We start from the raw sequence: 26,326 nt of genomic DNA, 5'->3' as shown, positions 1-26,326 counted from the left end.
TGTAATCTGACCTGGTAGGTAAGGCCCTGGATTAAGACTCAAGAATCCTGAGTTTTCTTCCTGAACCCACTGACCTGTGGTGTGAGAACACATGCAGGAAATTTAGCTCCTCTCTTTCTTTTGTGCTTCTCTTCTTCTGGTCTGGTCTGCCTGGGATTCTAAGCTCTTCAGGAGAAGATAGTTTCTTGCTCAGTGTGTGAACACAGTTATACCTGATATAGTATGGCTTACTCTCAGCACAGGGAGCTAGGCAGTTCTGTAAAAAAGAAACTAATAACGAGTCCTTTGACAAAGACCTGGAGAAAGCAACAGTAAGAAGTGGATTTAGATTCAATATTTACTGAGGTTTTCATGGTTTAAATGGGGATGAAGTCTAAAATGAAACACTCCAGTTTTGAGCTAATAACTGTCTGTTTCAGAGCCTTTGGCTTGTCTGACATGAATTTTGTTTATGGGCACCACAGCTGAAACTGAAGAAGTTTACCAGTAATGTGGGAAAAAAAAGAAGTGAAATATCTTACAGGTCCTGCCTATAGGCCCGAAGAACCACAGCAGGAAATTAAAAAGATTTTACAAGGCTTTGATTTCTGTATGTACCCAAAAACTAGCTTAGAAAGAAATGATGTTGAGGTTCAGGCTTCAAACAATGAGATGCAATGGGCTTTTGTGGCTGCCTATTTAACAGGTCTCTAAGCAATAAAAGATTTCACACGTTATACAAGCTTGGGAAAGTCAGGCCTAGTGAAGTGATATTCATTTAATAAATTGTTATTTATGGTGCTTACAGTGCCCAGAATGTGAAAATCTGTAGTCCTTGATCTTTGCTCAGAAGAGGAGGTTGCTGTTTTCAACACAAAAAGTGATTCTATCAGCAATTAGGAAACAAAATTAAGGTTTGAATGACAGAACTGTGAGTTTGCCTTGTTTAGTTATGGATGTTTACATTTAGGGATTTTTTTTTTAATAGGCTGCTTCTGTATTTTCTTCTGCTTGGAATTGGGCGAATAAATCCCTGCAGCAATTTGCTCACCTTCAGAAGTGAATTTGACTCTACCAATGACCTCTTAGTATCTTGTTTTCATCAGCAGTCAATGGATAAATGGTGATAATAAAGAAATTTGGAATAATAGTAGTAGTAGTAATAAACAAGTCATAAAAGAGCAACTTAAAGCTCCAATTCTTCAAATGTCTGGTGAAAGCACTGCTGAGGTGGTATGTCCCATCCCAGTCTAAATCCTGGTTCTGGTTGGGAGCTCCTGTTTCTGTTCTCGACATTACGCCTGTTCACCCCAACTCTGAGAAATCCCATGACTCTGCCAGCTGCAGACAGAGAGCTGTGCTGGAGTAGCCCTCTGGAGTTTGAAAAGACTAGGCAGCAGATGGAAAATAAGTGGGTTCTACAGCTCAAGGGACCTTGATGTTGCTGCAGGCACAAAGGTAGCAACAGAAAATAAATACAAAGCAAACAGTGGAGGAAAAATATTTCTCTGCTTGTTTTAGTTTTATGCTGAGGAAACAAATTTGTGGGTGTGTTTGCTGAGAAGGTCATGTATCTGTGCCTGTGAGACCAGTTTTTTGACTTTTCCTCTGAATGTTTGGAGAAGAGGAAAGTAAGTCCTTGGGCGTCTTAACATCCCCTTGTTACAACTCAACTTTTTATAAATAGAAAACACTCTTGCTGTAATCCTCTGCATTGTGAAGAACACTGAGCGTATTTTGCCTGCTTTTCTCATGTGGGTCCAATTCAAAGCCAGCTGAAGTCGGTGGGAGAGTCTGGTTGAGGCTTGTCTTTTGCTGCAGGTTTACATCGAAGAATATTCCTCCTCAGTGCCCTTTATGAAGTTTTAGGGGTTGCAAAAGGTGTCTGTAGAGTTCCTGCTCTTGTAAAGAAAAAGTTATCATTGTTGTACATTTTTCTGAAATTAGATATTTCAGATGCTTCTCAGTGATGCAGGAGCATGGGCCTCAAGGAAGATGTCCTTCACTGGTAGCAGTGAGATTTGTGCTCCTAGAACTTGAAAATGTGCTCTGAGACAAAGGTATGACAGGCTTTTCTCCAAGTGGTAGTGCCAGCTCAGAGAGCTCCCTCCCTGCTTCCCTCTGTCTGTTGTTGCCCTGTTCCATGTCTTCTCCCACCCCCAGGAGGCTGTACTGACCCAACCATGGCAAGAATTACTTGTTTTACCAAGTTTTTCCAAGCCAGGGGAGCCCTCTCAGCTGATCACAGCATGAGCTTGCATGCTGGGATGGGGCAGGACACTGGGGCTGGGGTGGGTGGTAGGGTTGGGATGGGCACTCTTTAGGCTGACATTGCCAGCCTAATATATCATGTATTGTCTTTACATGTGAGCCGGGTGAACTCAGAGTATCCCAGGCCTCAGTTCTTCCCAAATCGAGCAGTCTGGAAGTCAATCCACCTGACTTCATCTGTGTGTGAGGCAGATGTGAGGGAATGTGGCTGAGGTAATTCTGGGCTTTATGACAAAGGTAAAGCTCCTGCACGTCGGTGTCTTCCTCCCTTAGGGATGCAGCGAACAACTCCATCTCTCCAAGGAGAGGAGTATGTTCTCTTCCCTGGTTCTCTGCCAGCTCACATCCCCTTGCCAGCATTGGGGGAGCCTGGCCCACCACCAACAGCAGTCTGTCACCTGCTGTGGTACAACCTCATGAAACTCCCCCCCTGCAATGCTCACCCAATAAAGGCAAGAGGCACTGTTGTTAGTAGTAGCTGGGCTCCTGTGAGATGGGAAGACTTCCAGTAAAGGATGAAAACCTTTCYGCCCCTTCCTAAACTATTTTGGACTGTCAGGAGAAATCTGTAGTCCAGCACAATTGTAGAAAGCTCAAGCAGATCCTAGACCTAGACCTAGACCTAGAAAGGTTATAGGCTCCAGACAGGAACACTGACTAATACAGGATAAAGGCATAAAAATGTAAATAGCGGGGGAAGTCATCCCGCAGGCATGTCTCTGTCAACTTTGTAAAGCAAAAAGGGAGCAGAGTGTACTCGTGTACAAGGGCAAAGGTTTTCAGAACAAACAACAGCATTTCCCTAATCTTACRGACAGAGATGGTTTGGGGCTGTCCTTGCTACAGTCAGGATGTTCAGAGAGCCTTGATGCTTGTCTTCATATTTGAATCCATTGTTTTGGGAATCATGAGGYCATGCTATAGAAAGCAGCACATTTAACAGTTAAGAGACAGCCTGGTCTCAGTCTCTCAGTGCTTACCTGGAAGAAGGATGTAGGGTCCTTTCATCTGTCAGACAAAGTCATAATATGATCTCATGGCTGGAATTAGTATTTGCTAAGGTGAGATAGGCTACAATATTTTAGTAGCAAGAGAAGATTATTGTTTCTCRGCCCTGTAGCAAGGTCAAAGCTGGAAAAGTGGAAAAGCAAGAGTAGCTATACTTCAGGGCAGATCACTAAGGCAAAAGCTCTTTCTYTATTTTCTGACTTTTTTCCCCCCTAACATTAGGATATAATTCTTACAAACTAATCCTGCAAATGATAGATCTGACCAGGGTCACCTTCTTCCTGCTCTTTTCCAGTAGTCTGTCGTATTGTAAAACTTGTAAAACCTTTTAACCTGCAAGTTAAGAGGTGAAAATACATATGTTAGGGCAAACAGAGAATATGTGCTCAGTAAACACACAGTAAGCTTTGGCCAGTAATACRGATTCCTTTACTTTCCCGCTATCACAAAAAACTCCAGAAGAAAACAGGCAAATTTGACAGTAAACACATGCCAGAAACCCACTCATGAGGGAGAATTTGCTGTGGCTGGYCTCCAGCTGTTGCTGTTTATTCCTATTATGTACCATTTCTCAGGACAGATTGCAGGAGATATGCCCAGATTATACATCTTCTCCCAACAACACTATGTTGAGCTAAAAGTTCAGCTCTTTGGAGGAAATTATTTTTTCAGTCATTAAAAGTTCACTGAAGAAGGTGTTTAGAAATGTGATCTAGTGCACCTACTGGAATGTGGAATAGCTCACAGATCTTTCATCAAAACTGAAGAGAAATCAGGATGACTGTCTTTCCTGCTGGTATTTTTTAACCAAAGATCTTTAAGTGCTTTCTGAAGATGGTCAAGATTATTAGGCTTGTCTGGTCTGACATGCCAGACACAAGCTAGGAAATTTCTCTCACTAATTCCCGCAGTGGAAGGAATGATCACTCATATAATTATCCAATATGCAATCATGCGCAATAGACAGAATAAATTCTATGGCAAAAATATCCAGTTCTCATGTGAGTAAACATAGTATTTTGATTTCCACCAATGAAAGCTGGATCAGCTCCAAGTGATTTAGATTTGATTCGATCAATCCAATTGATTTCCAGTCAGCTCCAACTGATTTAGAAACCAAGGACCACCCATTTTACTTAAGGTAGAGCAACTTGCAGCTGCATTCATCTTTTATATAAAAAATGCATCCTCTGGAGTCTATCTGAGTCTCTGTTACCTTTTCAGCAATCACTTTCCTTTTGCAAGGCTTTGATTTTTCTCAGTCTGCTTACATTATGAAGCATTACTAAGTAGAAACATACATTCTTAAAAAAGGAAACCTTAAACCCTCTTTAAAATATGTGTTTCTTTGCCCTGATGTGGCTGTAATTTACTGGTGTTCTGCTTCCTTCTTTCCTGCCAGATGTAGCTGTATTCTTCTTTGAATGGGTTATTTGAATGTAGCCCAGTCCTACAAGATGCTGAGTGCTTTGTCTTACAGTCTATGTGCTAGAATAGGTGTTCAGTGTGACATGAAATTAATGGTTTAAGGTAGCAAGCAGAGCTGCCACTTCAGATTTTTGAGAGAGAATTTTTTCACTTTATTCTCCCCCTCTCATGAGATACTTATATTTTGTACCACTTGGATTGTGTTACACTGGCACACACATTTTGTGGTGATTGAGGCCAATATACGAGCTGTACGTTGACAGTATTTCAAACATTTTCTCAGAAAATGTGCGTCAGGCAGAAGACAGCCTGAGAAACAAAATGAACTTTCTAAGTTTCTGGCTTGTTTAAGATTCAGCAGTCTCAGAGAAAAGCATTAAAAATGACATTTTTAATATGCAGTAAACTTTGATGGCATTTTTAGTATGCTGTACCACAAGAAGGGTAGGATTTTTTCCTCCTTTTCTTCCTCCTTTCTGCCCTTCTTCATTCTAGATGTTAGCTAAAGCTCTACAGTGGAAAAACACGATCATCATCTCGTTTATGATTTGTGCAATGAAATTCTCCTTCCCCATGAAAGACAATGGGWTAAGATGACCATGTTGTTTGGTAGTTCTCTTCTGGATCACTTATTAGTGCAATAACTGTATGGCAATAATTTGCGACATTTTCTCAACTCAGCCTCCAGCTCTCAGGAAGGGGATTTAGAACTAGATTCCCTATTTTCAGCTATAGAATGAGAGGGGTTAGGGGGCTGGGATTTCTTTTGTCCTCCTTTGTTGCTGACTAGAAAATTTCTTCCTCCTACTTTACAGCTGTCATGTTGTTAATAGTGCAATGATTGCCTGCCAATCTGAAACCACCAGCATGTGTGTTAACAAAGCCAAGTGGAAGYAAAGGTCCCAGTGTGGAAAAGCAGCAAGTAGCTAATACTCCTCTGCAGCACCTGGGCAGAACCACATTTGTTACGGATTTGTGCTAAAAAGCTGTCGTGCAGGAAAGACCAGGGATAACTTTCCACTTTGAAATGCTGTGATGAATGCCAGGTGACTGATGTGTCCAGTGAATGCTTTCTTGCAAAAATCTTATTTGCTTGAGCTTTGTGGAAAGTCTGTTTGGACTTGAAAAAGCCAGATTCTAGCTCTAACGGGCACTTCGCATGTCTCCAGGGCTTTCATATGTCTCCCTCCTCGTGCACTAATATTATGGAAGCAAAAAACAATGTCATGTTCCCCTTTAATCAACTTTTCTCTGCYTTGTTTTAAATGAAGTACTTCAAAGAGAGATCTCCTGACAGGGCATTCTCCTATCTACAGCTATCAGTTCCATGTGATGCATCACAAACTTGTATCATCAGCCAGGATTGTGCTTTCCTCAGTTATCTGTAGGAACTTAAACGTTAGTCAGATATTCCAGACAGGTGAGAGTTGAATTCTGAAGATGCATTTCTTAATGAAGTAAAATTAATTACTAATTAGTGTGAAGTCATGATAATTTTTAGAAATTTTGCATAAAATATTTGTCTTCTGATATTTGGATGACAAAAAAGAAAGCTCTTCTAGAGTCAAAATGAAGTCTGTACTTGGATACTCTTGGAAAGTATACTCTAATGAGTTACGTAACTATAAAACATTGGAAGTCTGAATTACTTTTAACTAGCCAACAAATCCAATGGCTTTAAAGCAGGAATCCCTGAGAGCACATCAAACTTCTGTGCATCTCTGTTTAGCTAAGAGACATCATCCCATCAGGGTAAACAGCTCTCTGACCTTGGCCATTCCTGACATTGTCACCTCCTGGCTGCACTACAGCATTGTAACATACCTGCTCATTTCCAAAGTGTCAACCTGTAAGCCACAGTCAGCACAAACTGCTGCAGCAACCCTCCATTGTCACATGGGCTACCACAAGCACCGCAGGCATAATCTTTGCTCTCTTTGGTGTTATCTTAGAAAATATTAAGGTACTTGCCCTTCCAYGTGTCTTAGCACAGTGCCCAGCGTATCAACATAGTACCTGAAGTTCTGTGATATTCTCTATTCTGGTATAATGCAACCTTTTATCGTGATAGAAAAGCTTTCTTKTACACATGATTGTGCAAGAAACTTTCATGAGGGAGTGATAAAAGGGCAGACAAGTGCCACATGGGCCCTCACCTCCCAAGTCCTACTTCTTGTAAGGTGCCATCAGGAGGCATTCAGGTGATGACAATGAGGCTGCTGATGAAAGTGTACTGGTAGGGTAAGATAGCATGAGGTAGGAGAGGATTTTGCAAGCTTGAAGTCAGAGAAGAAAAATCCAGAAACTAGGTTATGACCACTATATTAATAACAAAAATCACCTCCCTGGAACCATTACTAGCATGAAGAATTCAGTGTCTGAGCTCCCTGTAACTCACCTTCAGTAGTTATGGGAGTCTGTCCCAGAACTACCTGTGTCACTGGTGACTCGTTGATAAGGAATAGCTGCACTGCTTTAGCCAGACAGGTAAGACCATGTTATGGTTCCTTCTTAGGTATTTTACAAGCTCTGCGCTTCTCTTTTCAAAGCTCAGCTTTGAAAGCTCTGTCTGCAGAACACCACATCAGATAAATCCTGAAGTGTGAYTCATCTCTTGCAAAACAAGGTTTGTGTTGGCTTGTTTTCTTGGGGGGAAAAAATACACATGATTTGAGGGGTAGGGAGTTAAGTAGCTACACTCTTTGAGTTGTAAGCATAGCTAAAACAATTCTGTAAAAGAGGATAACTGATAACTGGGCTGATGTGATGTGGAAAACATGCATTTCCTCCTCAGTTCGTGCCTCTTCTCCCTCCTAGTGTTATCACTGAGGCCTTTTTTGCACTCTGAGATATCACAAAGCTTGCTTGCAGCAAAAATATCAGCATTCAAATTAGGGGAGCCACCATGTCTTGACTCTGCCTTTCATACTTAGCAAATCTGCAGTTAGGTTCTAACTTYTGCATCAGCCTGCTGCTGCCAAGTGCTGGAAGCATGCCTTGAAAAGTGAGAAAACAGTGAATGGATCCTTGAGGTGAATGGGCATTTTGCAATAGCTGTACTCATGGTTTGCGGAATCAAGTCACCCACCCTGGGAAACGTTTGGTTCCTGATTAATATTTTCCCTATGTCAAGCTCCTGCACAGTGCACAGTACAGGATTTGCACCTGTTTCTGGACGAGGAAGGAGTTGTTAGCTGTCTGCTAATACTGGGTAGTATCTGTTACAACCCATCTGTATTAAACAAAACAGGGAGATCTCTCATTTTTGTATTAGAGAGCTATTTACCTGGTTGCATAGATCAACTGTAGCAGTATTTGTTGTAGTATGGGTAGCAGTTAAGTATGAAATGTTCAAAACTGGCAACTGAGCTTGGATTAACCTAGATGGACTTTGATCACCATGATTTTCACATGAGCGATGCATTCGGGGTCCCATTCCTTCCCCACATTTTCCCCCACGTGATCAGATTTACACTAGGGAATTCCTGTTTTATTTAGGTAGGATGAGCAAAGCTTTCTGTTGGCAGATCTCCACTGACATCAACAGAAAAAGTAACCTAAAATTCGCACATGCAGATTTGCCAATATTTCCTTAGAAGAAGGAAGGCAAGTATTGATCAGAAGTATAGTACTAGCTGCATATTTTAATCCATCAACTAAAGACCTTATGTCATGACTCTTAGTTTACTTCTATTCTTACGTATGTGTTTGCTGTAAAAATATAAATGAATGACAATGCAAAGTATTACTCCGACTTTTATGGTAAAGCACACTCACCTTTCCACATAATATGTGCCCCTCAGTGATTTTAAACATCATGTTGTTTATTCTAGCCAAAAACTTAAAAAAGGGTCAGATTTAGCAGTAGAGGAAACTCAGAAAGTTCAAAACTTACCTTCTGATCAAGTAAGCAAGCACAGCATCCTAAACTTCCTGGTGCTACCCAGATCTTCACAGATTTAGGTGTTAAGATCAGGACTGCTTGGTACTTGGGTATCTGCACCTTCAATGTTGGCCTGGACAAATTCACAATTAATATAAAGGCAAGAAGCAAATAACTCCAATATAGCAATTAGTAAGGAATCTTCTCAATTTTTTTGCATGTCAGACAAGCTGGTTTTGTTAATTTGGTTTTATGTGGGGTATCAGCAGAAAAGCATTACATGACAGTTGATATTCAACCTGAAATTAAGCCTGAAAAGGAAATAAATAGATTATAAAAAGCAATGATTTCCTTTCATCCAAGCACAGGTGGAGCAGCTGACCATGCAGAGAAGACTGCTGGCCTCTCTGTGCCATCCTCTCTGAGAGTAGCTGTGACAGGCAGAAACAGGGCAGTAAATTCTACTTGCTGTAGGCAGCTGAGGTCTGTGATCTGTCTTGGCCAGAGGGGCTGCCTTTGCTGTGCCCCTCATGGGGCCAGCAGATGGGGACTGCTGGGGTGGCCCATCTCTGCGGGGGCTGCTCTTGCCTCCACCCGTATCCAAAGATGACTTTGAATTCTGTTTCCTGCCAGCACAGTGCCGTGGTGCCGAGATGAACAAGGTGCCATGGCGGCAGCAGGACAGTCCTTCTCCTTGTGTACCCGTAGTAGCAGTGAGCTCTTTGGGGAGGGATTCTGCCGCAGGGAACTGAGTCCAGGGAAAAAAATCAAATTATTTAATTATTAAATTAAAATCATAATTAAATTATTAAAAGTTAGTAGATAAATTAAAACTATATTAAAAATAAATTAAAATTATTTGCTATCTTCAAACATTGTGATACCTACTTCCAAACCACCTTATAAAGACTTGAAGGATTCACTGTAGTTTACTCCTGAAAGGCTTTCAGAAAAGCCAAAGAGTATTCAAATTTCAGAAGCTGAAATGCACCTTGCTGACAAGCAGAGGCTAACTTTACAGCCATTCAAACAGCTCTCTCTTCCACAGCGGTCAGGGTACTTTTGGTTCAAAAGGGGCTGTCATGTCTTTTGTGGGTACTTCTGGGCTTATCTGATTAAAACAGAAGTGAAAAAAAGGTCATTTAGGCTTCGCTTCAGCAAATCCTTCTGCACAATGAAACTAAATTAAAATTGAAAATTGCACATAAGTACTTTGCTGAATCAAAGCCTGAAAGAGTGTTTTGCTTTTTCTTTTATGCTTGCCTTTATTTTGTGAAACCAGATGTGAACTAACTATAATTTCTGCTGCTCTGTAGTCACTAGAAATAGTTTTTCTATCAGTACTCAGACAGATAACTATATTAGAATTAATTTGTGTTTGAGTAAAATGGCAATAAATTGAGGATAAATTCTGGTGTTCATTTTGATCACAATTTTCTCTCCTTCACATGCAGGTATATAATTGTTGTGGAGATAACTTGTCTTTTCAGTTTGTAAATTCTTCCTGATAGCAGCTGTGTTTGTGTATTTGCTAATGACCAGGCAGCTGTGTAAAGGGGGGGACAAGACTGCCAGAAGTATAAGAGCTTTGGTTGTGTCTGACCTGCTTCTGCATCAGGAGTTGTGGCTTTGGGAGTTTGGTCTCCCATAGCTTTAGCTACGCCAGTGTTGGGCCCTTCTCTCGCGCTGCTCCTGTGGAGCTCAGCCCTCGCGGCAGAGTGAGGACAGACAAGAGGAACTGCCAGCTCATCAGTCCCTGCAGCAACCTTTCCATTTGTCTCCTCCCACGGGACACAACCTTTAGCCATGTTCACCTGTGATGGCTTTGCCTGGTCCTTGCAYGGTTCAGCCCAGCCCTGTCCCACCCCTTTACTCTGCATCCCAGCCTCTTTGCCCTCAGTTCACTTTGCCTTTCCATCTGCTCACCAGACTTACTTTGTCTTCCTCCCTTCCTGTTCCTGTCTTGTTTTATATTCTTTAATTTAATTCTGCACTTAATGCAGCCACCTCCCTTCCTTCCTTTATCTTCCCTAGGGTTCCCTGCAGGCACAGGAGGCTTCTGTCTCTCGGATGCAGACTTTCTGCTCTCAGCTGTGATTCCCATTGCTCAGTGTAGCCCAGAGCTACAATGGAAAGGAAGGTGCTGCTTAGTGTGGACAATTTCTTTTGAAGAAATCAGCAGTGAAAATACATCTCTGCTTATTATGCACAAAATTGTTATTTTAAGAGGGCTTCTAGCATGACCAAATTAGCGTGAATTTACACATCAGTAATAGATGTCAAGTCCTTGGCACACAGGCCACCGGCTCCTGCCAGCCTTCGAGTCTTTGCCACCAAAGGATACTGGTATACCTTTTCACAGAAAAGGGTGTCAAGAATGTTTTATATAGCAAAAAATATCTTTTTTTAATTTGGTCTTGTTYCTGGAAGCAACCTGATCTAATGTTGAACAAGGAGGTAGGACCAGATGACCTCCTGAGGTTCCTTCCCACCTAAATTATTTTATGATTCTATATTATTTTACCTAAAATTGGAAAACAGAAAATGTTATCCAGAGGCAGAGACACAAACTTAAAAAAAAAAATCAGAGAAAAAAATAAATTCTGAATCCTGCTCATGTGAAAATGGTGCCTTCTAAAAGGCAGCCACACTACTAACGGGCAGGTTTCCCAGTCCCAGGAGTAATTGCAGGTCTCTTGCATAAATGTACAGAGATATCCTTTTAAACTTTAATCYGCATTGATATTACCCATGACGGCCTTGATTCTCAAAATCTTCATTTCAGCTTCTCTTCAGTGTTAAGTTACAAGCACAAAGCTATTTACTGCCTCATGTTGTYCCTGTGCAGAAGGTCACCCCGTACGCTTCCTGCAGTCGTCTTCTGTGACAGCCCGCTCGCTGCCAGGCCTGGCCTGACGCTGGGCCCCTGAATGCYGCTATTGTTCGGGAACGCTGGGTTAGCACGTTCCGTGACTTGGGGCCTTTTCTCACGGCCGCAGCCAGGCAGTCAGATTGCCCCACCACCATGCTCTTTTTTCCTGCAGCAACAATGACTCACATGATTTTATTTTGAATTGTTCATGGGATAGGTCTTCTTGCTAAAATGCTGCAAAACATGTCATTTCTTTGGTCTGAATGAACAGAAATGAATTCCATTTTTTTTCTCCTTTTCAATGCCCTAGAGTGAACAAATGAGACACAATCAGCAATAATTTTACCTACRCAGAAATGCCAGCATGTCTGACAATTTAATGTTAGCTGGTAACATGGAAATGTCCTGCACTGTTGTATCAAAGATGGAAACCTGAATTCTCTGTTCTTCCTCCTTGGCCTATTTGATGGTATCTGGGTTATAGAAAATGCATCCTCACAGCACCGCAGTTTCTGGAGTGAAGCAGAAGCCGTTGATGCTGGGGGGCGCTGGGTGCAGCGCAGCCTCAGGAGCCTGGGGCCAGCGCGGGGGCTGCAGGCACCACGCAGTGCGGAGCGGGTGTCCTCCTGCTGACACAGCCTCCCCAGCACCCAGCTTTTCAAACAGCCCGGGGGTCTTCAAGTGCTTCCTTTAGAAGCTGACCTCTGGCAGAAAGCCTGCAAGAACTGATAATGGCTAGGCAGCTGGAGCATGGGTACTGATGCATTTTCATTTATCTGTTGTCCCTGATGCTATTACTTGGTCTTATCCACCTGAATAAAACTGCTGCTCGCTCTTAGTTTTATCCACCTGGAGCTTTCTAGAGAGAAGCCTTTATTTTCTCARAGTACAGGTGTGTACTGTGTCCAGTGCAGTGGAGTTCTGCTCTAAGTGCCAGCGTGAGCAGTAACAGCATTTTTACATGCACTCCATCTCCCATCCAAATGGTAGCAGTCTGCTTCAATTTTTATTTCCATTTTCCTCTCTTTACGTGATGCCTTTCAAACAGTTTATTCTGTCCTTCCGCTCTGCCTCTGCACTTTCTGTGTGTTGGGGGAGGAGACTGCCTGAGTTCTCGGCCTTGTAGTCATTTCCCAGCAACTTTTAGAGAGTCTTCTGCAAATCTTTCAGACCATTTTATCTTGCAAGTTGTCACAGATCTCTCCCTCTTTCTCACTATCTCTCGGAGACTGGAGTTAATCCAAGATTTAGAGGGGTGTTGAGGAGTGTTGGAGGAAATGTCAAGCCGCTGTTTCTGCTATGGAGTTTATCAGTGGTGCAAGGGTAGGAGCTACCCCATAAAAGCACTGCTGTGGCCTGTGATGAGACATGTGAGGGTGCAATATGCACGTGAGCCGAGGTGTCACACCTGGAAACGACAGAGCCTTCACGCTCTAGCCAGAATGTGGGGGAGGAAGGGGTGTAGGGCAGGAAGGTAACTCGCTCGTGGAGCAGTTGTGGGTTGGAGCATGTATGCATTAAAAGTGATGGATGAAAGAGTTCAGCAAATGTGGAGAGTAACATAAGTGAATCAGCAGGGAGAAGTGAGAAACATGAAAAGGTTGCGGAAAAGTAAACACCATGAAAGCCGTGGTGTTTGTTAAACAAAGAGRCCTCGTTTACTTCTTTGGATTTACATTTTTGGCTACATTTCTCCATTCAAGGAAATGGAGGGAACCAGATTCCAGTAATCAGTACCAGTCACGTGCCTGGTCTGGAGCATCTGCATAGCATAGATCTGGCATCAGCCACCAGGGCGCTGGGGCCGGTGTGAAGTTTGGCCCTGCAGTAGGTTCACCTGCCCGAAGCCCTGTGCAGACCCACCCAGAGCAGCAARGTGACTGCAGGGAGGCCCACTGGCATGCGGCTGTTGTCCAAGACCCACAGCCCTAGATGCAGGAGGTACTCGTAGTGTGTGACYCTCAGATTTGTGAGGGGTGGCGCTGGAGAGCGGAGTGAGGAGGAATACAATTTTTTCTCTGTAACAAAAGCCAAAGATTGTTAACAACAGTAAGAGTTAACAACTGTATCTGCAGAACATTTCCARTGTGGGTAGGATGTGTAATTCAGAATGACTTTTGGCATTTTGTGAGAGCTGGTGACTGGTGGTACGCAAAGAGCTGTGGTGTTGGAAACAGAAGCACGCAGAACTCGCACTGGCAATACACCTCGATCCAGGACTCTGACCATTCACTGTCAGCTGCAAACAAAGTGTGTTCCTGAGAATATGCTAGTTATGCTATGATAACAGATTGGTGACTAGTTAATAATATGGCCTAGATTTGGGGTTATTTGTTGATTGACTGACAGAGAAATTAATTGTAGATGTCTTCCTATCTGCTGGATAGTAGATGTTCATTCTCCTTGACGAAACTGATTGCRGAGCTAGAATCTGGCAATACCAAATTCAGTATTTCCAGAAATACATTTTTCTTTTCACTGAGGGGTGGCTTAGAAATAGATATATCCTRTAGCCTTGAGAATATAGATGCTTCAGGAGCCTCAACTTGAAGAAGCAGTATATCTTTCAATGTGGCAAAATCTATCTTTGTTGATCTACAGTCAAATTACGGCAGTTTAGCCAGTGGCTGTGCGTAGGCTGAGCTATAACAGCACTAGATGCTCTGCAGTCTGTGCAGGTGAGTGGTAACATCAATTATATTATTTTTCTTCTATTAAGGGACATAGTTAAGTCACATTAATTTCCTTTTGAAGTGGCCAAGGCCATTTTCACAAGCCGTCACCACAATTCAGCTGTCATGGCCATTTCTTAAATTCCTGTATCTTCGTTGTTACTCTGAGCCTTAGGTCTCTGCAGCCAAGTACAGGACACAAAAAAGTGTATATGTTATCGTGAGAAAATGATTTGGAAAAAAAAATAACCCAGAGGAAGAGAAATCAGCTTTGAATGAGAAGAATTTTTAATCTGGTAAATAAAACGCATAGCAAGAACCAAAACCTGGGCAAATTCTGAATAAAAGTAAGCATGCATTTATTTATCTTTTAACAACATGATAACCATGGAAAATAGCAGAAGTGGAAGTGGTGGATTCTCTGTCTTTTGAAGTCAATCTTAAACTCAATGTTTTTCTAAAAATTGTTCACTAATTTTGCTTTAGCTGAGTGCAAATTACTGGGATGAGTACAGGACTAAAGAGATGAATTCTGTGGCCTGCGCTATATGGTAGTCTGACAGGGAAATAGCCGTACACCTCTGTATATAAGAAAATTCCCTTATCCTGCAAAACTTGCCGAGACGGCCACCTTTACGCAGTCAGGTATGATTAGTAGACTTCCTCAGTGCGTGCAGGACAGCTGGTACCCAACAGAGCAGGCGGGCACGCTGAAGGCAGCCTCTTCCCAAGAGCAGCTCAGCAGCCGTGAGGTACCCGAGGCCAGCAGAAGCCTCGGGCGCGTCCCCGGAGCAAGACAGGAGCTCAGCGTCAGCCCTGCTGGCACCAGGGCAGCTGCGTTACCGAGCAAGCGTCGGCGGGAGCGAGCCGTAGCCRTAGCATCGGCAGGTCGTGCTGGGACCGGGGGCATGGCTGGCTCCCTGCCGTCACCGGGTAGCTGGCCGCTAGTGTCATATGGCATCTCCCCCTTGCAGGTGGTTCCTGCAGCTCGTCCTCTCCGAAACAGGTGGTGGTTTATGCCGTATGTGACTCATGCCAGTTTTGTTTCTCATGCATTCTTATGTATAAAATTACCTGTAAATAGGTAATATAAAAAGTGTTTTCCAGTGAAATGACAACTAGAACATTAGGCAATGTTCCYATTAAAAATGCATAAACCAAAAGAAAAACCCTTCTTTCAAAACCTTCTCTCTGTATTATCAAAACTGCCCTGGACTACTACAAGTGAAAATATTTTAAAAATCTAATTTCTGTGAGTATTCCATTGGTTTACTTTTTGTGCTTCACCCACCTTAAAGAAAATAAACAGTCTGGTTTACTTTGCATTTCTCATAAACAAGGACAGTGGGATAGTGTGTGGGTTGCAAATCTTGAAAGGAAAAAGTGGAGCAGACTTAGTTTCCCAGGGTAGGGCTTTCTTTTTTTATTTTACCAAATCCATTTCTCATGAATAGTACCCTTTTTAAAGGATTTGAACAATATTTCAGAGATTTAAGCTAGAAGTCCCCTTACAACCGTCACCTCTGAATTTGACCTTATATACTGTAAAGGTAAATAAAGACTCCCATAGGAGTCAAAGAAATACATCCTTTCTAATCGTGGTTCCTTGTGGCTACGGTGGAGGTAGGGGCACTCTTGTACAAGCAAGAGAGGTTAGTTCAGGTGCCAGTAAGCATGGGTGAGTGCCACTGACTTCTCCGGGAGCAGCAGGTGGGAGGGAGGGCGCTGTGGGGTGCCGGGGACTTGAAGGAAACTTCTGGGAGGCTGAATTCAAAAGTGAGTGTTTCGCAGGTGGGCAGCTGGGACTTCTTTCCAGGAAGGATTTTCTGAGGCTGAATTTTGAAAAAAATCCTGTGTGGAGCCTTAAAGTGGACAGACTGAGCTGCTGTGAAGGGCAAGCGCGTGACCTGCACGCGGCTAGCAGGGCAGGGGCTGCCGTGGGACGACCGCCCTGACGGCGAGCAGCGTGCAGCTGCGTCCTGGGCCGGGCCCAAAGCCTCCCCTAGCGTGGGAATAGCGTGCACCAGAGGATGTAGCGGCTGATTTACGTCACAGCGCTGCATCTGAAAGAACAAGTTACAAAAGGGCATTCTATAGAAAGGAAAAAAATATTAACCAAATATTAGAAGAATGTTTGTCTTTCTGCTTTTAGCATAACGTGGTTCTTTTTTCAGTCACTTTTCTGCGATGACTGAATTTTTAACAGTTGAAAATACCGCAGAGTCATTACAGTGAGCCTATAATTGTTCTGAGAGTCTCTGTCATGCTGCTCCACAGTTTTTCAGAAACATAACATTATGCTTGCTATTGCATATGCTGTAGAGACCAAAATATGAGTCAATGGCAGCACCATCACAAGCTATATGAAAAATTATAAAACTACATTGTAAGAAACCTATGTCAGGCTGCATGTATTATAAAAACATGCTGTGACTGGTAGATCTTAAGTATCAAGTAAAAACCCTACAGATTACTTACAGTAAAAGACAGACATTCACTCTTCCCCCACCCTTTTCTCTTTTCCTCTAATTCTTGCTTTGACCATTCAGTAAATGTCAAAGGGTAATCATTAAAGCAAGCAAACAGGTGAAACTTTTTTCCTGTCCTTGGAATAATCTACAACTAACTTGCAAAAGTTACTCCAGTGGAGGTTTGATGCCACCTAAAGTTCCTGAGGAGACTTGCAGTAAGAAAGACCAGTATTCTCAAGCAGTAATAGCGCCGAAGTTACTAGTTATTTATAGTGCTTTGTGGCTACATTGAGCACAGCAGAAGTTTGCATTGTGAGAAAATTAGCTCAGTCATGCTAGGCTGGGTAAAATTCCAAAATCCTGCCTTCTTCAGCTTGCAAAAAGCAGACATTGTAACTAAGGCCAAAATCAAAGTTTGAAAAGAAGAGCCTGATTTTATTCCTCTGCTGCTAAAACTAGCTTGATAAGGATGTTCCTTTATTTTCAGCTTTCAGAAACCACCTGACTGTAAAAGGTTCAGTAGATGGAAGGACAACGAAATTGAGACATTTTCCACAAATGATACGAAGCTTTGATATTTAGGGGATACTTAAATGTTTATTCCAGAGCACTTTACTGAGCAGGATTAATACCGTTATAACTAGTGTTGGGCAATAACCTCATCAAAATATATTGCGATAACAATAGGCTGTTTTCACAAAAATATACATACTTCGAAAAGTGTGTTGCTTTTGCTAGATTTCCTTTGTCGGAAGTACTGAAAAAAGTGTGGTAGACTTTTCCTTTGGGATATTTTGGGTTTTCTTTCATTTTCTCTTATTTGTGCGTTACTGCTCGACATAGGAACATATACATAGTATTATGCATTGTTATAATTGAGAGCTAAGAACTGAAGCTGCTTTTTTGTTTTAATCATCTCATTAAAAGTTGCTGCTATTTAGGGCTGCYGGGGACATCAGCCTTGTTTTGTAGATTAAAATGTTTCCTGACTGCTGTAATGAAAAAAAACTGACTATAGTCTTCTGGCTTCAGTTTCACGTTACCTAAAGGACAGAGGAGGAGTCGCCACGCAGCACAGTATGGATGGGATATGGCCTGGAGCAGGACCCAGCATGTCCTAAGTCAGAACTGGCACACTGAAAGGCAACTGGGGCAGCCCTGTGGGGCACCTGTGTTTCAGTAGACTACATTTATCAGCAGGTGGTAGCTGTTTTGGGTTAAGAACCAGCTATGTTCTTAATGTGGCTGTTCCTCTCTCTTCAGCACTCTCTCCAGCTGTTCGCATGCTGTTGTGGCTCTGCTGTACCCCTTCTCCTGGCAGCACACCTTCATTCCTGTCCTGCCCTCATCCATGATAGACATCGTGTGCTGCCCTACTCCCTTCCTGGTGGGACTGCTTTCCAGCTCTCTGCCCAAGCTGAAGGAGCTGCCTGTAGAGGAGGTAGGAGCGGGCACTGGATTTGCTTGCCTGGAGTAAAGCTGGTCTCACTTTGCAGAGGGTCTGGCGTTCTCACAAAAGTCCTCACACGTTTAATTTTTAATTTGCCTCTTTGCTTCTTCTCTGCCTAATTCTCATGTTCAGCTACCACTTGGTAACATTGCAATAGAGTGGATAGATGTTAAACGATTTTGTTTTCTCTCTATTCCAACTCCTTCCATATGTCTGGGACCTTGACAGAGAGAAGTGAATATTAACCTTGTTAACAAGCAAGGGCAGTGTAAATATTCTCATTTGTTCTGATTTTTTTTTCCAGATCTGGAACAGTGTAATGAAATGACATTGGGGGGACAGGGGGAAGACATGAAATGCTAACTGCTATGATACCTGTTAATGCTAATGGAATGTGTTCATGCAGCCATAGGCAGGAGAGAAAATAAAACCTTTAGGGCCTATTTTTGACTTTTAAAGCCTTGYTAACAGTATACTGAAAATTAAATGAGAGTCATATGTCTTCAGCTCTTCTGGAAAAATAGCACCAAAATCCTCACATCCACAGTCCCTCTGTTCCTTCTGTTTTCCTGACTTTTTTCCCATTGAATTTTCTTTTCTTGTGCTCACTTTCAAGGCTCTCTATGCCTTCAGCCTCTGTAAATCTCTGTTGTTTCCCTCCCACTCTCCTAACATTGCCTTCCTACGTCTTCCCAGCTTATTCTCTCAGCTTTGTTGCTTCGTTATCATTAATATTTCACACTTACCCCTCAGAAGTCTTTAAAGTCTTTTCACCCCTCTGAAATAGTTTTCTTCTGGATGCTAACAACAATGATTAGTGACAACTTGCTAATGTTAAAATACCCTGCCTAACCTTTTAAGCTTTTTTCCATATTAGCCTTTATATGAGGTCTGTTGTACCTGAATTGTATTAAATCAGACTCTAAGCTCTATGGAAGGAACTTTGTTCTTCTGTTTTAAAAAGCACACAACATGTTCCTTTTTTTTTTTTTTTTTTTTTTGTGGTGATTTTTTTACAGTAGGAATCTGATTCATGTTGAGACTTGGGACCATTCAAATAGTCCTTCGCTTTGTAAAGGTGCATGCAAAGAAAGTTGCCTGATTCTTAAGATATATTTCACTTTACTGTTCTCTTTTCTTTAGGCTTTGATGGTTAACCTGGGATCTGATCGATTCATCAGACAGGTAGAGTACAGCTTGAAATATTGCCACCCAGTTTAGCAAGCTGTTTATTCATGTAGTGTTATTAAGTTTCTTTGATCAGAGGCATTTGGCAGGAACTATGCAGTGGATAAGAGATTAGGAAAAAAATGTATTTATGTATTCTGTTTCATCTGCAAATAAGTATTATTCCTCAGGTGTGCCAAGGGAATTGAGATTTTTACTGTCAGAAGAAATGAAAAAATGTATTCACAGTGCAAAGAACACATCCAAACATAACATCATGTTAGCAAGAAAGCTAGCATTGCTGGAGGTGAAAAGGACAAAAATTACAAAGAGGAAAAGTCACTAGAGTGAAAGAGGAAAGGTGAAGAATAGCTTAGTGTGGTAGGAAAAGTAGGAGCCTTGTGAACAGGGAAAGAAAGTCACGTGGCTCTAGATAACTTCAGAAGTGTTCTATCTGCAGGTTAGGCAAATAGTTATCTTTTCCTAGGATTCCTTGGAAGATATGGCTGGTGATTAGTGACTGCACCTCTAGCATTCTTGTGTTTGCTTGCTTCTCTTGAACAAGCTTTAAATAAGATGAAGACAGCAGGGGAAAAACAGGAAACAAGATATACCAGAATATAAGTGAAAGGAACTACCAAGAACTAAAGAAGTTTTCCCAAACCAACTAGAACTGCTGTGTATACGTGTAGCCAGGCTTTGCATGACATGTATTTAGTAAAAACAACTATAGGTTTTCATTATTTCATTTATGTAGGCATGACAACAGCAGTCAAAAAATGCTTTTCTTCAGAATTCTAAACCTTGAAAAAGTATTTGCTGCAGTTTCTGTATGGTAGACATATGATCTGAAGAATTTTTCTTTCCTGTCAGATGGATGATGAAGATACACTATTACCTAGAAAATTGCAAGCAGCTCTGGAGCAGGCTCTGGAGCGAAAGAATGAACTGATAAATCAGGATTCAGATAGCGATTCAGATGATGGTAAGTTCATTTGGAAACAGGATTTGTATAAATAGGCTTGTAGGTAGTATTGTGACTCTATCCAGGAGAAAGCTGGGCCTTCAGTACTCAARTATCTTTTGCAACATCAAAGATAATCTCAGAAAACAGGGAGTGGGGCTRATGGCATCAACAAACGGTAATCCATTATCAGCAATCTATTTACATTTCTTTGTGAAAGACATGCACTCCCATGAGGCCTTCGAAAACTTTACTCAGACAGGGGTTTGTAGTAAACTTGACCTTATTTCAGTTAAGGTAAGTACAGGTGCTTAGGGGTGCATCAGAGTTTGGAGAGAAGCAGAGACCTCCAGAAAGCACTTGGTGTGCTAGAATGGCTGAATTGCCTCTGCAGGTTCATATTTCTCTCCAGCAATTTTTTTATAATCCTATGGTGAATTCAAATGCCTGTGGTTAAGAGTTACAAAACAAGCCTCTATTCATTTTTTTAAATTTACTTCTAGTTATCTTTGCTATACATGGGTAAAACAAAATTTTAACATCTCAAAAGTGATTAAAAAAGCAAATTCTATACCCTTTTTGATCAGTTCTTGGTAAAGATTTATTATCCTCAGAGCACACATTTTAACTGTCAGAACTGTTTTGAAGCTTCTCAAGAACACACTGATTTAAAGCTAAAAGCAGAGGTAAATTTTGATGAAGCACTGGCAGACTTTTTGATTTCCTTAGCTATCTCCTGAGAATCTGTAGTTCTGGCTGATTGTCAGTTATGAAACAGCAGTTCTGTAGACTGGCACTCTTGATTATAAGGGTATTATGTTTTTCCTTATCTGACTGATATGTAAGGCTTCAAGGAGCTGGTACAACTGCTTTTAGTTACTGATGCTTGCAGAGCATCAGTAAACTGCTAGATGACTGTGTCTCGCCCAGAGTTGGATGACAATGCTGAGAGCTCTTGTAGCGGCTGATTTCGGTGTCTTATTGCTGCCTTATTTTGCAGAATGTAACACCCTGAATGGATTAGTGTCTGAGGTTTTTATCCGATTCTTTGTGGAGACAGTTGGCCATTATTCCCTGTTCCTAACCCAGAATGAAAAAGGAGAGCGTGCTTTCCAAAGGGAGGCTTTCCGTAAATCTGTGGCCTCCAAGAGTATCCGCCGCTTCTTGGAAGTTTTCATGGAATCTCAAATGTTTGCTGGCTTYATCCAGGATCGAGAGCTGAGAAAATGCAGGGCAAAAGGTAACGGTGTTTTTTTGTTTTGTTTTGTTTTTTTTGTTCTTGTCTTTTTTCTGCTGTGCAAACTGTTGTATTTCACAGGGGTCCAGCAGTTAGCATCGTTATCTAGCGTCAGAGCCAAATAACACTTCTGTATAGCTGATATATCTCCAGAAACGCATTTTGCTCTTGCTGTGGGCCTAGATGACAGCAGGAGTAATGACAATAGAAAGGTTTTAGCAGAAGACCCTTCCCATGTGAATGCCTTAGTCGTTCAGAGGAGAAGCTGTCTGTGCCGCAGCYGGGAAGGATCCTGTGAAGGGCACAGCCCATCAGGGATGTGAGACAGCCCTGGGGGCTGCCTGCCAATGCTGTTCAAAAGGCAAACGCAAAAGCCATATTAAAATAAAGCTCCCTGCGTTAAGCAAAAGGTTAACTTAAGTTTTTCGAAAGATTTCCTCTGCGAGCTCGGGTCGCAGACAGCTTCCTCCGGCAGAAGGAGCCCGCCTCTTGGGCGGCCGGGGCGAGCACCGCGCCGTGCCGCTGCGCCGCCGCGAGCCGGGCAGGCTGCCGCGGCCCTGTGCCCGCCCGGGCCTTGGCCCGTTGGCGGGGCCGCCGCGCTCAGTGGGACTGGCCACCCTGCCCGTGGCGCCCGAGGGCAGCGGCCGCTCGGGCCGTCCAGGTGGCGTGGCGCGGCTTTTCGCAGCGGGCCTGCGCGGTGCTGGTGGAGGTGCCAGCGGCCAGAGGAGCCGCCTGGAGGCTGCAGCTGCCGGCAGCGCTGTCACGCGCTTGCTGCCGCTGGCCAGGCAGCAGCCGGGTGCTGGGCTCGCCCTGGGCCGCTCGCAGCTCGGCCTGCGTCCTGTGAGCCGCCTCGCCGAGAGCGAGGCCTTCACCGGCACTGCCGGAGCCCACGCTGGTCACCCAGGAGCGCCTGCTGGCCCAGGGGGCTGGGAGAGAAGCACCCGGCGCAAAGACCTGTCCTGGCTTTGACTGAAACGGGGCAGGCGGGAGGTTCGGTGAGTGCGGTTCGGCCAACTGATGGCGCAGGGGGCGGGAAGCTGCGTGATCCTGCGCGCCTGCGAGGTGGGCGCAGGAGGGGCCGGGTTGCTGCGTGGCTACCGTGAGCAAAGATAAATCCTTCACCTGGCGTAACGTGTGAGGTTCCTGACACCAGCCTCAGTGTCCTGTTACAATTGAGCAGCCCTTACAACTCAGTGAAATTTTTGAGTACTGGAAGCAAAGACAAGGGACTGTAAAAGTCGTAAGTCAGGAATGTATAAAGGAAAGGGGGAAATAGATTCAGCTTGACCAAGCTCTTTCAGATCAATTTTTTCACCATCTTCCATAGGTCTCTTTGAACAGAGAGTTGAACAGTACTTGGAAGAACTTCCAGACACTGAACAAAGTGGAGTAAACAAGTTTCTGCGAGGCCTTGGTGAGGAAAATCTTTAGAATTATTTCTGAAATGGATTTTCATGTCTTTTTAAATTAAAAAATCCTTACCAGAGATGAAGTCAAATAATCAACCAGTGGTTTCAATATGTGATAAAAATATCAAAAGGAGTATGATGCAAAGGTACTTAAAGCTGACAAAGGTAGATTTAATTATGACCCTTGTTAACAGTTTCATTGCCATTTGGGGAAAAAACCCTCAAAACACAAGGTAGTTAAAAAAAAAAAAATGCTTTGGGCCAGTCAAGATTCTTTTGATTGATATCTCTGTTTGAATTAAATAGAAGATTCACTCTGTAACAATTACATTACAAACACTTTTGCTAAGTGAGTATTGACTGTGTTTTGTTTTTCAGTATACGTTAATGACTTGTGCTGTTTTCTTTAGGAAACAAAATGAAGTTTCTTCACAAGAAGAATTAACTCCTTTCTGCCGAAACACCAACCCAAAGACAATTTATGACACTGTGTGTGAGATACCTGCAACTTTTCAGATTTTGTTGTGGGAGGAGAATGAAACAAGCTGAGCACAGCTTTAAGTGACTACAGCTGCTGTTAGACAGTGTGCCGGATGATGACTCTTTTATGTATTTGGATAGAATTTGTAAATAATGTGCTGTAAGCTTTTGTAACTGATTTTGTAATGAGCAAGGAAAACTGTGGTAAATATTTGTATATTCCTGAGAGTAACAGGTGCTTTTTTTTCTTTAGTATGAATTGAGTTATGCTTGGTGCAAAATTGAATAGCTGATTATGTGCAGCTGACTGTCTCAGCAGAACCACTGACTTCAAGGGATGTTTATGAGAACTACACTGATGCCTGAATACTGCGGTAGTGAATGAACTCTGGGGTACATGGGAGAGGTTGTGTGCAGGGGGGCTGATTTCATGTTGCAAAGTTGATATTTTTTTTTCCTAATTCTCTTCCAATTCATAAAAAAAATAACAAAGTAATTTTATAATAAGGTACTTCGTTCACGATACGAAATTTCCACTTGGCTTGAACTCTGGTCAGTAAACTACTTGTAACACATTCTGCATTAGGACTGCTAAATGTGAGGAAATCTCAGTTCTTTGACATGCAAGCTGCAATAACTAGGTACAGTACATCCTTTAGTAATGTATGTATGTATGGTTTCTAATAAACTATGTAATATATCTGTTTGTTTATATTCATTGGAAACCTTTGCAGATTTCTGCTGTTGAGTAGGTATGAAATCAGAGTAAATTTTTTATTATTTTTAATGAATTTTTAATTCAAGTACAAAATTATTATTACAAACCTGTCTTTTAATAGGTTTGCTATTTCACACATGTAGAATATCTTTTCCTACTTAATGCTATTCACTAGGACTGAGATGACATTTCATATCACTGCTCTGTTAATTTAAAGCTAACAAAATAATCTCTGTATAGATCTTTTTCTTTACATAGGACAGCAGAAAAATTAATTTTTGTCATTGTTAGTATCATAAATGCTATTCCTGAACTGTGGTATTTTCAGGTTGATTTTGAGCTATCTTGTTTTAAATTATTTGAATAGAATAACAAGAGTTTGTAGCAGGGCCTTTGCCTAACTTTCTGATGAGATGATGATCTATCTTTTATGATAGTTTCTTTCTGTCTAGGTGGTGCTTTCATCTCAGTGAAGACCATTCAGCAGGACAAAAATGGTTAGTTTGTGCATTCTGCAGAAAGTGAATATTACTTAAGGACCACATTTATCTTTGGTAACATAACATACTGTAATTCTTCTGCTGTGCTATTGTTATTCTATAAGCTTTTCCTTATTTTGAAGAAAAAACATAAAATATTTGAAAATATTTGCAAGTCTGATGGGTAATGAAAGTTCTGTTTTTTCTTTTTTTTTAATCTGTTTTTTTTTCCATTTACAGCATAATCTTTGCTTAATCAGTTTAGCCAAGTTTGGCTTTGAGGCTTGCGCAGTTCCTAACCTGGCAGTGGTTCTGGTTTGCTATCAGCCTCATAGAACAATATTGAGGGTTTATTCACTAAAAAAGGTGAAGTCGTTTCCTTTTTCCTTTTTTCCCCTCACACTCATATATATACAAAAGCTTGTTAAACATGCATAATAAGAAATATCTGTAAAATGTAAAATACCAAGCACCTTTGATTCATTGGAAATGTAATGACAAATGTTAATTTCTACTAGCATTACTGTAAATATGCTGTAAATTGCAGAGTGACTTCTAGATTTAGTTCCTCGCACCAGAATAAATAACCTTCGCTTTCAGAGCCAGATTCTACCTATCTTATGAACAACAGCTGCTGGTAAATACATGGGGAAAACACTGGATAAAACATCATCGTTGGCTGGAGGAAGTGCTGCTGAGGAGCAGTTGTTATGAACACAAGAAAGAGATGGCCACTGAATGCTGACGGACAGGAATGCGGTGTTGTAAAACACATCTCCCATACGAAGTTCTTTTCCTCCATATACACTATAAAAACCTAAGCAGAAAGCTTTCACGTAATAAATTACCCATCAACATGTAGTTCAATTTTTGTAATGTGAATCAGCACACTACCGAACACGGTCATGTTTCAAAAACTTGCAGGTACCTTCCTGATTCTCGATAGAGTGGCTGCGTAAGACAATCCTAATGCTATCCAAAGATGTGTTTCAAAGCATGAAATGAACTAAAAACGTGGAATATATGATTCCACCCTGTACAGCAGTTGTGAAAGCACCGTTTTCAGTTGTGAACATACCATTTAACCAATAATGAAATGCTGAAGAGAAACAAGTCCAGTGCTGAGACCTGTGTTTTAGAACTGGAAGAAATTTGTACAAAATCTTTTGGTATAAACTATATAAACAAGTATGAAAAAACAACAGAACCCTGCAGGAATTGTTACTCTAGTGTGACAAATAGTGGGGAACTGAATACTATGCACTTAAACGCAGCTATCAGTGTAGAAAAGTGTGACCAAACTAGCAGATTCTCCCAAAACTCGGTAAAAGATTCAAAGAGATCTTGAAGCGCGTTACCTCCGCGCTGCAGAGCACGGAGGGGAAGGAAAGCGGCGGCCACGGTCAGAGGCAGTTGATGCTCTCCACCCGCTGGAGCAGCCTGCCCCACGGGCCGCGGCTCAGAGCCGTTCCGGGCCTGGCCTGGGCCTGCCCGCGGCGGGCCGCGCAGCGCGTCGCAGTCCCGGGTCCGGACCGCGCGGCGGCGGCTGCAGCAGGGCCCGCGCGCGGCGCTGGCCGCAGGCCGCTCTATTCCCTATGGAAAACCGCCGGCACCGCCGCGCCCGCGCTCCGCTGGGCGCCGACACGAGGGAGACCAGCGCCGCTCCCCGCCGGCAGCGACGCGCACTGCGCCCCCGCCGGAGGCCCAAGCCCGCCTCGCCCCGCAGGCCGCCCACCGCCACGGTCGGGCCCCGCCCACCTGCGCCGGGATTCTCGCGAGACCGTGCTCCGCCCCCGCCAACTCGGCCCAAATATCGCGAGAGCCCGTCCCGGCGTGGC

At 42.6% G+C, this 26,326-nt stretch overlaps 1 protein-coding gene across 5 annotated transcripts in view; it reads left to right on the top strand.

The window, feature by feature from the left end:
- DENND2B (DENN domain containing 2B) overlaps window positions 1-25,601 on the top strand; it is a 186,738-nt gene extending 161,137 nt beyond the window's left edge. For all 5 annotated transcript variants that reach the window (XM_085317187.1, XM_085317183.1, XM_085317185.1 and 2 more), the window contains 6 exons: window positions 17,848-18,025; window positions 19,178-19,219; window positions 20,075-20,186; window positions 21,166-21,405; window positions 22,730-22,816; window positions 23,222-25,601. In XM_085317187.1, coding sequence (XP_085173313.1) covers window positions 17,848-18,025; window positions 19,178-19,219; window positions 20,075-20,186; window positions 21,166-21,405; window positions 22,730-22,816; window positions 23,222-23,256 — 694 coding nt within the window. In that variant the 3' untranslated portion in view covers window positions 23,257-25,601. The remainder of the gene's footprint in view (window positions 1-17,847; window positions 18,026-19,177; window positions 19,220-20,074; window positions 20,187-21,165; window positions 21,406-22,729; window positions 22,817-23,221) is intronic.
- Window positions 25,602-26,326: the final 725 nt, after the last annotated feature.

Source organism: Rhea americana, unplaced genomic scaffold, assembly GCF_003343005.1.
Source record: "Rhea americana isolate MKP2758 unplaced genomic scaffold, rheAme1 scaffold_49, whole genome shotgun sequence".
Lineage (NCBI taxonomy): Eukaryota > Metazoa > Chordata > Aves > Rheiformes > Rheidae > Rhea > Rhea americana.
This window is presented reverse-complemented; position numbering and strand designations above follow the sequence as displayed.